Source organism: Procambarus clarkii, chromosome 26 (genome assembly GCF_040958095.1).
Source record: "Procambarus clarkii isolate CNS0578487 chromosome 26, FALCON_Pclarkii_2.0, whole genome shotgun sequence".
NCBI classification, from domain to species: domain Eukaryota; kingdom Metazoa; phylum Arthropoda; class Malacostraca; order Decapoda; family Cambaridae; genus Procambarus; species Procambarus clarkii.
The window spans coordinates 15,042,984-15,056,561 of NC_091175.1; the positions used below are offsets into that span (position 1 = coordinate 15,042,984).

At 50.8% G+C, this 13,578-nt stretch overlaps 1 protein-coding gene across 1 annotated transcript in view; it reads left to right on the forward strand.

The window, feature by feature from the left end:
* Positions 1-13,578, forward strand: part of LOC123756806 (uncharacterized) — a 168,451-nt gene that overhangs the window by 114,407 nt on the left and 40,466 nt on the right. Inside the window, exon 5 of the mRNA XM_045740164.2 lies at positions 12,767-12,923. Coding sequence (XP_045596120.1) covers positions 12,767-12,923 — 157 coding nt within the window. The remainder of the gene's footprint in view (positions 1-12,766; positions 12,924-13,578) is intronic.

Sequence of the window (13,578 nt, forward strand, 5' to 3'; positions counted from 1 at the left end):
TTATACTGTACCAGTTCTCTGTTGTAGGTACCGTGAGGCACCGTGGGGTACCGTAGGGTACCGTGGGGTACAGTTAGGTACGGTAGGGAGACTCTATGTAACACAAACCTCGAATTTGTAACCTAATTCTCTGGTATCTATTTACTGTTTGGTGAAGAGAGGCATTAGGTGAAAGGAAATGTGTCCAACTAGTTCTATTGCGCCCAGGAATCGAACCCGGGATCACCGATTGTGAGTCAGGAAGGAAGCCAACTGTATTACGAGACCAGTTTTGAGGGAGATTGTGTCCAGCCTCCCAACTGTCAATCAACTGGTGTACAGTTTCCTGAGCCTACTGTGTACTCACCTATTTGTGCTTGCAGGATCGAGTATTGACTCTTGGATCCCGCCTTTCCAGCCATCGGTTGTTTACAGCAATGACTCCTGTCCCATTTTCCTATCATGCCTAATTTTAAAAGTATGAATAGAGTTTGCTTCCACAACCTGTTCCCCAAGTGCATTCCATTTTTCCCACTACTCTCACGCTAAAAGAAAACTTCCTAACATCTCTGTGACTCATCTGAGTTTCCAGTTTCCACCCATGTCCCCTCGTTCTGTTATTATTACTTGTGAACATTTCATCTATTTCTACTTTGTCAATTCCCCTGAGTATTTTATATGTCCCTATCATATCTCCTCTATCCCTTCTTTTCTCTAGTGTCGTAAGGTTCAGTTCCTTCAGACGCTCTTCATATCCCATCCCTCTTAACTCTGGGACAAGCCTCGTCGCAAACCTCTGAACCTTCTCCAGTTTCCTTATGTGTTTCTTCAGGAAACTGGAGAAGGTTCAGAGGTTTGCGACGAGGCTTGTCCCAGAGTTAAGAGGGATGGGATATGAAGAGCGTCTGAAGGAACTGAACCTTACGACACTAGAGAAAAGAAGGGAGAGAGGAGATATGATAGGGACATATAAAATACTCAGGGGAATTGACAAGGTAGAAATAGATGAAATGTTCACAAGTAATAATAACAGAACGAGGGGACATGGGTGGAAAATGGAAACTCAGATGAGTCACAGAGATGTTAGGAAGTTTTCTTTTAGCGTGAGAGTAGTGGAAAAAATAGAATGCACTTGGGGAACAGGTTGTGGAAGCAAATACTATTCATAATTTTAAAATTAGGTATGTATGTGTGTGTGTGTGTGTGTGTGTGTGTGTGTGTGTGTGTGTGTGTGTGTGTGTGTGTGTGTGTGTGTGTGTGTGTGTGTGTGTGTGTGCGTGGGTGCAAAATAACACCGTTGAACTTATTTTTAAAACTTAAATACAAACATGTTTTTTAAAAGGCTAAAAACCACTGAATCCAAATAAGCTGGAAAGGCTTAGCACTGATTGTCAAAGTACTGAAGTAAATTCCGTGATAAATAGAACATTTTCCCACAGATGTAAATTTCAACGTGTAATTAAAATTTTATATTACAACGAACACAAATATTTGTGTCTGTGAAATATGCAAATTAGTTCCATCCTGTACTCCACCGGGTTGGGTGATGGCTATTAACATTCAAATATTCTCTTCATAAACTGGGAGAAGAGTCATATGTGCAGGGAGGCAGGTGTAATGTAAGCCAACATCACGAATTCACACATATGCAGAAAGCCAGGCTTGCAGATATCAAAAAACATGAGGTTTTTTGAAAATTAGATGAGAATCAGGTGGTGAAAAATATCAGCTATGTATATGGCAGGTATTGGAGAGGAAAGTCAGGTGTGAGCAAAGTCAGGTGTGAGCAAAGTCAGGTATGAGGAGAGGTGATCCCCAGTTCATCGTAATCCAAAAACAAATCTCTGCTTCAGAACATTAAAAAGCAGACTTAATGCCTTTCACGAAAGGATTTGTAAAACAATATATTTTTACATCCTTTATGAAAATGAAATATCGACCTCAGGACTCAGTAAGCAATTGCAAGAATAACCTTCTGTATTTTGCAACGTTGCAATTGATAATTAGCATACTAACAACGACCTTCAAACGCACTAAAGGGGCGGTCATACGCTTTTGACTCGCACGCAAATTGCGTTAATTTAATATCCAGTAAAAATGAGTAACGAGCATTTGGTCAGTGAATCTTGGGGGGGGGGGGTTCAGAGGTCCCCGCTTCAACTTGTGAATCTTGGGGGCCACAGGAGTCCGCTTCAACTCATATATAAGCTACAGCTTCACATTAACTTTTCTCGACTAATGTCATAATTAGCAAAAAAATCACGTAATGAAATTATGTGCGAGAGAATTACCCGATAAGCCAAATCGGATCTAAAACACCATTAAATCACTCACTGTCTTCACTGTTACGCAGCAGTGTAAAGGGAAAGTGAGAGTTATCTCATACAGTGAGAAACCTTCAAGAATTTTTACGAACGAAGAGCCTCTATGTCTTACCGAGAATGGTTGCTAAATTCGTTGGTTCCAAACCGCCTTGGCAGTCACGCGAGCACATCCGGAGATCGATCTTCCATCGATGTTGTCACAGGGGGGAATTGACTTCCTTAAGATGGTTTCGTCAACTGATTAATCCAGCCTCGAGTGAGTCTATTTTTTTTACTTCTTGAGCCTCTCTCGACGACACTCTAACCTCTCCGCTAAAACCTGTACACACACACACACACACACACACACACACACACACACACACACACACACACACACACAGGGGGAGGCTCGTAGCCTGGTGGATAGCGCGTAGGACTCGTAATTCTGTGGCGCGGGTTCGATTCCCGCACGAGGCAGAAACAAATGGGTAAAGTTTCTTTCACCCTGAATGCCCCTGTTACCTAGTAGTAAATAGGTACCTGGGAGTTAGTCAGCTGTCACGGGCCGCTTCCTGGTGTGTGTGTGTGTGTGTGTGTGTGTGTGTGTGTGTGTGTGTGTGTGTGGTGCGGAAAAAAGTAGTTAGTAAACAAGTTGATTGACAGTTTAGAGGCGAGCCGAAAGAGCAAAGCTCAACCCCCGCAAACAGAACTAGGTGAATACAACTATGTGAATACAGACACACACACACACACACACACACACACACACACACACACACACACACACACACACACACACACACACACACACACACACACACATACACACACATACACACACTCCACGTTGATATCATGCCAGACCTGTCCCCTGAAGCCCATATCAAGAGGATATCATCAGCGGCATATGCCAGGTTGGCGAACATAAGAACAGTCCTTGGAAACTTGTGTAAGGAATCATTCAAAACTTTGCATACCACATATGTCAGACCAATCTTGGTGTATGCAGCTCCAGCATGGAGTCCATATTTCGTCAAGCATGAAACTAAACTGGAGAAGGTTCAAAGGTTTGCCACCAGACTAGTACCCGAATTTAGAGGTGTGAGCTACGGGGAGAGACTTCGGGAATTAAACCTCACGTCGCTGGAACACGGAAGAGTTAAGGGGACATGATCATCACATACAAGATTCTCAAATGAAATGATAGGGTAGTTGAAGACAGATTATTTAACAAAAGAGGCACACGCACTAGAGGACACCGGTGAAAACTGAGTGCCCAAATCAGCCATAGAGACATTAGAAAGAATTTTGTTAGTGTCAGAGTAATAGACAAATGGAATGCATTAGGCAGTGATGTGGTGGAGGCTGACTCCATACACAGCTTCAAGTGTAGATACGATAGAGCCCAATAGGCTCAGGAATCTGTACATTAGTTGATTGTCAATTGATTGAGAGGCGGGACCAAAGAGCCAGAGCTCAACCCCCGCAAGTACAACTATGTAAGTACTAAGTGAGTACATCCCCAGGAAGCAGCTCGTAGCCGCTGTCTAACTCCCAGGTACCTATTTACTACTAGGTGAACGTCGTTCCATGCCCCTAATTCCAGGACCTCCCCATCTCCCCTAGTCCCAGGACCCTTCCCATCTCCCCTAGTTCCAGGACCTTCCCATCTCCCCTACTCCCAGGACCTCCCCATCTCCCCTAGTCCCAGGGCCTCCCCATCTCCCTTAGTCCCAGGACCTTCCCATCTCCCTTAGTCCCAGGACCTCCCCATCTCCCCTAGTCCCAGGGCCTTCCCATCTCCCCTAGTCCCAGGGCCTCCCCATCTCCCCTAGTCCCAGGACCTGCCTATCTCCCCTACTCCCAGGACCTGCCTATCTCCCCTAGTCCCAGGATCATCTCAGTACTCGTGTCTCTGGTCCTGATGTAAAGGAAGGGATGTATGAGTGGGGGTGTAGGTGTAGGTCTGAGGTGTAGGTGGGAGAAGTGGTTGGGGGCGGCGACGTAGGTGGGATGATTTGAGGGAAGTGAGTGGGTGGGGGCAGCATATTTTTAGCAGAGATAATGACCCCTCCCCACCACCTCCCCTTATATTTCCCTACGATATGCTCCCTACCTCCCACACACACACCTTCCCTATTACCAGCCCCCCCCCCCCACTTCATGTTCTCCCACAGTGGTATACAGGTATACACATGTACAGGTATACAGTATACAGCATATGGGTACTACCATTCCGAACATTACAATGTTGATATATACACATAAGGAGCAATGCAGTGAGACGCACACGAAAAGCAATACAGTATATGAGTATATGCATGTACACATGAGAAACAATGCAGTATATGCGTGTACACATGAGAAACAATGCAGTATATGCGTGTACACATGAGAAACAATACAGTATATGCGTGTATACATGAGAAACAATACAGTATATACATATACACACATGAGAAGCAATACAATACATAGAAACACACCCGAGAACACTGTAAGTCAACACACACACACAACACATGGTACAGGATCTACACTTCAGCTGTCCTCAATAACCCAAAGTGTTTCAGAAGACTGGAGACATAAAACCAAAGGCATCACTGAAGTGGGAGACTGAACCAAAGGCATCACTGAAGTGGGAGACTGAACCAAAGGCATCACTGAAGTGGGAGACTGAACCAAAGGCATCACTGAAGTGGGAGACTAAACCAAAGGCATCACTGAAGTGGGAGACTGAACCAAAGGCATCACTGAAGTGGGAGACTAAACCAAAGGCATCACTGAAGTGGGAGACTGAACTAAAGATGACGCCTCAACGCTCAACTTCCAACACTGTTGATATATAAACGTAAAGAAACACCGAGGAAATTCCAGCAGGTTCGAATTCTCCTTGACCCGAGCGGCCCCGATCCCTGTGGGATATTAAATTTCGTATTTCCAGGTCACAAAATTCCTGACGGCTCGGGTCTTCCACTCCACCTTACAACCTTCTGGTCTGACGTGAATTTACATTGAGGAAATTGTGTTGGAGTTTAGCAAGAGGCTCTACCATATGGAGATAATCTGAGCGACTGGTGATGGATTGGTGAGGTGGATAGAGGCCAGGCTGGTGGATAGAGGCCAGGATGGTGGATGAAGGCCAATTAGGTTAGTGGAAGTCAAGCAATTGAATGGAGCGGACAGGGAAATCACATTAAAGTGATCTTTCAGTGAGAAAGTCAGTAGGATCCATGCCGATGACTCTAACTTATCCTCTGGGGTACTCCCAAGCAAGCTCTTTAGATGACTAGGCCACGAGATGGTCAAAAGAATTGCAACCTGAGATGCTACTGAATCCACGAGGGTTCCTGAGGCTTCCACTGAAGCCGGGAAGGTTACGGCTCACTAACACAACCTTCCTGACTCCAGAAGCACTCAAGGTTCACTCAGACCTCCTCCTTCCAGCGTCACGTCAAGACTGCTAAGTCTTCACTCTTCTGGTTTGTATAAAATCCTGTTTGTGTGTATTTCTGGAGCGCTGATAAACGCCTGTCACACCTGACCTTGTTTCCCGTCGCTGGCATAATTATCTCCCAGCCTGGCTGCCTCTCAGCCTGGCTGCCTCCTAGCCTGGCTGCCTCCCAGCCTGGCTGCCTCCCAGCCTGGCTGCCTCCCAGCCTGGCTGCCTCCTAGCCTGGCTGCCTCCCAGCCCGGCTGCCTCCCAGCCTGGCTGTCTCCTAGCCTGGCTGCCTCCCAGCCTGGCTGCCTCCCAGCCTGGCTGCCTCTCAGCCCGGCTGCCTCCCAGCCTGGCTGCCTCCTAGCCTGGCTGCCTCCCAGCCTGGCTGCCTCCCAGCCTGGCTGCCTCCCAGCCTGGCTGCCTCCCAGCCTGGCTGCCTCCCAGCCTGGCTGCCTCCTAGCCTGGCTGCCTCCCAGCCTGGCTGCCTCCCAGCCTGGCTGCCTCCCAGCCTGGCTGCCTCCTAGCCTGGCTGCCTCCCAGCCCGGCTGCCTCCCAGCCTGGCTGTCTCCTAGCCTGGCTGCCTCCCAGCCTGGCTGCCTCTCAGCCCGGCTGCCTCCCAGCCTGGCTGCCTCCTAGCCTGGCTGCCTCCCAGCCTGGCTGCCTCCCAGCCTGGCTGCCTCCCAGCCTGGCTGCCTCCCAGCCTGGCTGCCTCCCAGCCTGGCTGCCTCCCAGCCTGGCTGCCTCCCAGCCTGGCTGCCTCCTAGCCTGGCTGCCTCCCAGCCTGGCTGCCTCCCAGCCTGGCTGCCTCCTAGCCTGGCTGCCTCCCAGCCTGGCTGCCTCCCAGCCTGGCTGCCTCCTAGCCTGGCTGCCTCCCAGCCTGGCTGCCTCCCACCCTGGCTGCCTCCCAGCCTGGCTGCCTCCCAGCCTGGTTGCCTCTCAGCCTGGCTGCCTCCTAGCCTGGCTGCCTCCCAGCCTGGCTGCCTCCCAGCCTGGCTGCCTCCCAGCCTGGCTGCCTCCCAGCCTGGCTGCCTCCCAGCCTGGTTGCCTCTCAGCCAGGCTGCCTCTCAGCCTGGCTGCCTCCCAGCCTGGCTGCCTCCCAGCCTGGCTGCCTCCCAGCCTGGCTGCCTCCCAGCCTGGCTGCCTCCCAGCCTGGCTGCCTCATAGCCTGGCTACCTCTCAGCCAGGCTGCCTCTCAGCCTGGCTGCCTCCCAGCCTGGCTGCCTCCCAGCCTGGCTGCCTCCCAGCCTGGCTGCCTCCCAGCCCGGCTGCCTCTCAGCCCGGCTGCCTCCCAGCCCGGCTGCCTCCCAGCCTGGCTGCCTCCCAGCCTGGCTGCCTCCCAGCCTGGCTGCCTCCCAGCCTGGCTGCCTCCCAGCCTGGCTGCCTCCCAGCCTGGCTGCCTCCCAGCCTGGCTGCCTCCCAGCCTGGCTGCCTCCCAGCCTGGCTGCCTCCCAGCCTGGCTGCCTCCCAGCCTGGCTGCCTCCCAGCCTGGCTGCCTCCCAGCCTGGCTGCCTCCCAGCCTGGCTGCCTCCCAGCCTGGCTGTCATGACATCAAATTTCCTTTACGTTGTCTCGACCTCCTCAATCTCGCCCTATCACTCAAGGCTCGTCCTCCAGTGCCGGGTGTCCCTCAGTTTCCCGGCACCTTGGTCTGAGCAGGTGCTTGGCTGTGGGGCGTCAAGGGTATCTCAGAGACCCTTGTGCAGGTGTCAGGGGCCCCCCTAGTAATGGTGTCAAGGGGCCCAATGGTGTCAGGAGGCCCCCTTGTGCAGGTGTCAGGGGCTCCCCTAGAAAGGGTGTTAGAGGCCCAATGATGTCAGGGGGCCCCCTTGTGCAGGTGTCAGGGGGCCCCCCCCCTAGTAAGGGGGTCAGGGGGGCCCCCCTAGTGATGGTGAATGGGTGAATGTTAAATGGTAAAGAGGAGATTAATAGTTTTTGTACATAATCCTTTCGAAGTCTAAGAGAAGAAACAATGTGACAGTTGAGGACATGGTAGTGTATATGACAGTGTATGACATCAGTGTATGACATCAGTGTATGACATCAGTGTATGACATCAGTGTATGACATCAGTGTATGACATCAGTGTATGACATTCACCGGGCCTTCTGTGGCCTTGTTAATGACCATTATACGTGTAGTGATTCCATGGGGGGTCAACACGTGTCAACATCTCTCTGAAACGTCACAACATCTTCCAGATGCTTGTAAGAATTGTTTCTTCAGTGAATAGAGGGGGGTGAAGTTGAGCAGAAGAGGGGAGAGTAGTGAGGGTTTGATGGGAGAGGGTGGGAAGGGGAGATATATGAGAGACGGATGGAGTGGAAGGAAGGAGAACTTGATGAAGTTGATGAGATGGAAGAGCAGGCTCTCATGACTCCAGTTAGCACAAACTCAATAAAGGTTCTTTTAGACACCAGAAGCTGGCCAGGAATCTTGGTAGGAGGTAGGAAGTAGAGGAGAAAGGAAGAGGGGGAGGAAGACTAGTAAGAAGGAAAAAGAGTAGGAAGAGGAGGTGGAGGACGAAAAAGGGGAAGGAAAGGATGTTGATAACGATGAAGAGGCGGGCACACTGGCAGAACTCAGCCACCATGAGAATCTTGTTGAAGTCCGGGCAAGGGAAGGTGCGTAATCCCTGGTTAATTAACCTCCCTGGTAATTACCTCAGGTAAAAATACCTGCGCTCTGGCAGCTCATACTCTCGCGTTCCCACCACCTACACCCCACTACGCCCCGTCCACACCCCTCTACACCACCTACACCCCTCTACACCCCATCCACACCACCTACACCCACTACACCCTGTCCTCACCACCTACACCCAATACGCTCCATCCACACCATTTACACTCCTCTACACCCCACCTACACCCCTCTACACTCCATCCACACCACCTACACCCCTCTACACTCCATCCACACCACCTACACCCCTCTACACTCCACCTACACCCCTCTATACTCCATCCCCACCACCTACTCCCCTCTACACCCCTCCACCCCCACACCACCAACTGTGTGACGTCACACAGAGGACACATCAAGACACATAAATACATAGTTAATACAGAACACATAATGTATTACATCAATGCTACAACTTAATAATTCACTACGGGTGCTTAATTTTTGTCTCGTGAGAACAGTGTAAATAAACTTTTATCAAAGTATTGGGTGAAACTGGACTTACATTTCAAGTCCGGGTATTTATCTCCTGCTTAAAAGCCTCGTTAACGCTCGCTGCTCATAGGAACCCCTGGTAGTTCAGTGGTCACAAGTCGTTCGCTTGAATAGTACACCGTATTTTGACGTTCAGACTGATGAACCTCCACTGGTCTTGTACCCCCTTCCCCTGGTGTTAAGAGGGGGGTTCAGAGCCTGGCATCCTTCCCCCTGGTGTTAAGAGGGGGAGTTCAAAGCCTGGCATCTTTTCCCTGGTGTTAAAAGGGGGGTTCAAAGCCTGGCAACCCTTCCCTGGTGTTAAGGGGGGTTCAGAGCCTGGCATGGCACCCCTCCCCTGGTGTTAAGGGGGGATCAGAACCTGCATGGCACCCCTCCCCTGGTGTTAAGGGGGGTTCAGAGCCTGGCATAGCACCCCTCTCCTGGTGATAAGGGGGTTCAGAGCCTGGCATGGCACCCCTCCCCTGGTGTTAAGGGGGGTTCAGAACCTGCATGGCACCCCTCCCCTGGTGTTAAGGGGGGATCAGAACCTGCATGGCACCCCTCCCCTGGTGTTAAGGGGGGTTCAGAGCCTGGCATAGCACCCCTCTCCTGGTGATAAGGGGGTTCAGAGCCTGGCATGGCACCCCTCCCCTGGTGTTAAGGGGGGTTCAGAACCTGCATGGCACCCCTCCCCTGGTGTTAAGGGGGGTTCAGAGCCTGGCATGGCACCCTCCCCTGGTGCTAAGGGGGGTTCAGAACCTGCATGGCACCCCTCCCCTGGTGTTAAGGGAGGTTCAGAGCCTGGCATGGCACCCCTCTCCTGGTGTTAAGGGGGTTCAGAGCCTGGCATGGCACCCCTCCCCTGGTGTTAAGGGGGGTTCAGAACCTGCATGGCACCCCTCCCCTGGTGTTAAGGGGGGATCAGAACCTGCATGGCACCCCTCCCCTGGTGTTAAGGGGGGTTCAGAGCCTGGCATAGCACCCCTCTCCTGGTGATAAGGGGGTTCAGAGCCTGGCATGGCACCCCTCCCCTGGTGTTAAGGGGGGTTCAGAACCTGCATGGCACCCCTCCCCTGGTGTTAAGGGGGGTTCAGAGCCTGGCATGGCACCCTCCCCTGGTGCTAAGGGGGGTTCAGAACCTGCATGGCACCCCTCCCCTGGTGTTAAGGGAGGTTCAGAGCCTGGCATGGCACCCCTCTCCTGGTGTTAAGGGGGTTCAGAGCCTGGCATGGCACCCCTCCCCTGGTGTTAAGGGGGGTTCAGAACCTGCATGGCACCCCTCACCTGGTGTTAAGGGGGTTCAGAGCCTGGCATAGCACCCCTCACCTGGTATTAAGGGGGTTCAGAGCCTGGCATAGCACCCCTCACCTGGTATTAAGGGGGTTCAGAGCCTGGCATGGCACCCTCCCCTGGTGTTAAGGGGGTTCAGAGCCTGGCATGGCACCCCTCCCCTGGTGTTAAGGGGGTTCAGAGCCTGGCATGGCACCCTCCCCTGGTGTTAAGGGGGTTCAGAGCCTGGCATGGCACCCTCCCCTGGTGTCAAGGGGGTTCAAGCCTGGCATGGCACCCTCCCCTGGTGTTAAGGGGGTTCAGAGCCTGGCATGGCACCCTCCCCTGGTGTTAAGGGGGTTCAGAGCCTGGCATGGCACCCTCCCCTGGTGTTAAGGGGGTTCAGAGCCTGGCATGGCACCCTCCCCTGGTGTTAAGGGGGGGTTCAGAGCCTGGCATGGCACCCTCCCCTGGTGTTAAGGGGGTTCAGAGCCTGGCCTGGCACCCTCCCCTGGTGTTAAGGGGGGGTTGAGAGCCTGGCATGGCACCCTCCCCTGGTGTTAAGGGGGTTCAGAGCCTGGCATGGCACCCCTCACAGCAGATCAATACTCACCTCAGGCATCTGAAACTCCCCCTCTTAATAATCACTAGCTCTACCTGCCTTTTTAACTGGCAGGCGTTCACTGTGCCATAGAGACCGCTCCAACATTCACTGTGCCATGGAGACCGCTCCAACATTCACTGTGCCATAGAGACCGCTCCAACATTCACTGTGCCGTAGAGACCGCTCCAACATTCACTGTGCCATAGAGACCTCCAACGTTCTCTATGCCACATATACCAGGCAGGTGTAGGTGACTGTGTAGCCCCACTGTTCTATAGCCACCTTCACCTGCGTGTCTCACCTGGGCCCCCTAGGCTCCTGGACGGCTCATTATGGTGGTATATGCTCCACTAAGATCACCCGACACTTCCTTGTAAATTAATTAAAATAATAAACAAATGTTTATGAAAATTGTGTGTGAATAGTTGGGACTAAGTTAGTTTATGTTAGTTATTTTTGGGTTGGGTTGGCAATCTTCTGTAATGCGTGGGTGTTGCTTGGAGGCTATACCCTCACATGCGTCTTGGGAGGCAGATAAATAGATTAGAGGAGCACTATTTATGATCAATTTCAATGCATGAATCAATTGCATATCATGTGTGAAGTGTTTGCTGTCATTCAACAGTGTAGTGGCTGACAGTTGGATTAATTAGTATTTGGCCTTGTTAATGAAGACGGGTTGTTACGCCACTTATAGAGGGTCAGAGTTTAATAGCCACCTTCAACTGCTAGTTTGAACTAAACGAGTAGGTTGTAGATGCTAATATGATTCAAAATTCCGAAAATTTGAATTAAAAATAGGTTTGGGATTATTGCATTAAACAACCGGATTCTGGAAAGGCGTGGGTCCAAAAGCTGATGTTCGATCATGTAAGAACAAATAGGTGAGTACACACCCACCTATACGTCCCATTATTGCAGTGTAATAATTTGATTAACTATTCATAGCAGTTTAGGTAAGAATTTTTACTGTGAAATATTTCCACGATAAAACCTCTGAAGCACAGTTTGGTAAGAATACTTTAACTAAACAAGCTGCCCCATCCAATTGACTGGTCGGTACAGAGGAGGCTTCGTTTCATGCAGGTCTGAGCTCGATCCCCGACGGTCCAAGTGGTTTGGCACCATTCCTTCCGTTGGTCCTATCCCAGCTCCTGGGATAGGACTAACTGATAGGAAAGTGCTACTGACCTGGCACTTTCTTCTCATAATTCCGGTTGTGTTCGTTAGTGCCATTATCCTGCACAACACAACGATGTTTACCTACTTTCCCTGCAGTGATAAACTCCATTGTAAAACGTGTTTTAGCTCGATGGTTAAACCCCCCCTTCTATGTCCCTGTTTTATCCCCTCACTAATAAGAGGGGATAAAACACAACCGACTTGAGAATGGTCCAGGACGGAACGAAACGTCGTCGTCCCTTCACTTTCTAGTGTGTGGTTTGGTCAACATATTTCAGCCACGTTACTGTGACTCCTCGTCTGCAAGAGGGGGGTCGTGAAGGCACAGGGATCTCCCCGAGGGTGACATCCTCACCCTCACATCATTCCTACCTCAAACTCACACTAATTACCTGAAAGTCACACTTACCCCTTCCAGCAAGGTTCAGTAATCATACGAAACAGTTTGTGGGACATTTTGTTCCATCGTCATATCACACAGGCCCCCACCGCCTACCATAGTCTCAGGCACTAGATACAGGCACTAGGACGCCTGACAGCTAGGTGAACCGGGCCGCGGGGACGCTAAGCCCCGAAATAATCGCAAGATAACCTCAAGAAGATAACCCACCGCCTATTTTCTTCCCCCAAGAAGATAACCTCCCGCCTATTTTCTTCCCCCAAGAAGATAACCCACCGCCTATTTTCTTCCCCCAAGAAGATAACCTCCCGCCTATTTTCTTCCCCCAAGAAGATAACCCACCGCCTATTTTCTTCCCCCAAGAAGATAACCCACCGCCTATTTTCTTCCCCCAAGAAGATAACCTACCGCCTATTTTCTTCCCCCAGGCACAACGACCTGGCGTGGAACATCCGGAACTTCGTACACAACAAACTGGAGAAGGTGGACATGTCCCAGAACCTGAGCACCGTTGAGCCCTGGGGGAGCTCCCCCTGGTCCCACACCGACCTGGCCAGGATGCGACACGGCAGAGTCGGAGCGCAGGTGAGTCTCCTTAGTTAGGTGATGTATACAGAGGTGACATGAATAGATGGGCGTCGACAGGTGTGTGTTAGGAGTAGGTGGAACGTCGACAAGTGTAGCAGAAGTAAGTGGAACGTCGACAGGCGTACCAGAAGTAAGTGGAACGTCGACAGGCGTACCAGAAGTAAGTGGAACGTCGATAGGTGTACCAGAAGCAGGTGGAACGTCGACAAGTGTTCCAGAAGTAGACGGAACGTCGACAAGTGTAGCAGAAGCAGGTGGACCGTCGACAAGTGTTCCAAAAGTAGGTGGAACGTCGACAGGTGTACCAGAAGCAGGTGGAACGTCGACAAGTGTTCCAAAATTAGGTGAAACGTCGACAAGTGTAGCAGAAGTAGAGAACCTCGACAGGTTCCAACGCAATGTCTCCTCTGATCTTCAATAGTCTAATTACTAACATTATGCGAGTATATATATATATATATATATATATATATATATATATATATATATATATATATATATATATATATATATATATATATATATATATATATATTTCCGTGTCTGAATATTCCTCCATAACAAGTCACTGAGGAAATTATCGTCTCCCACAATCATATTCCCCTCGACATTGTGAATTATTTCACTGTTAATGACTGAACAACTCTGTTAC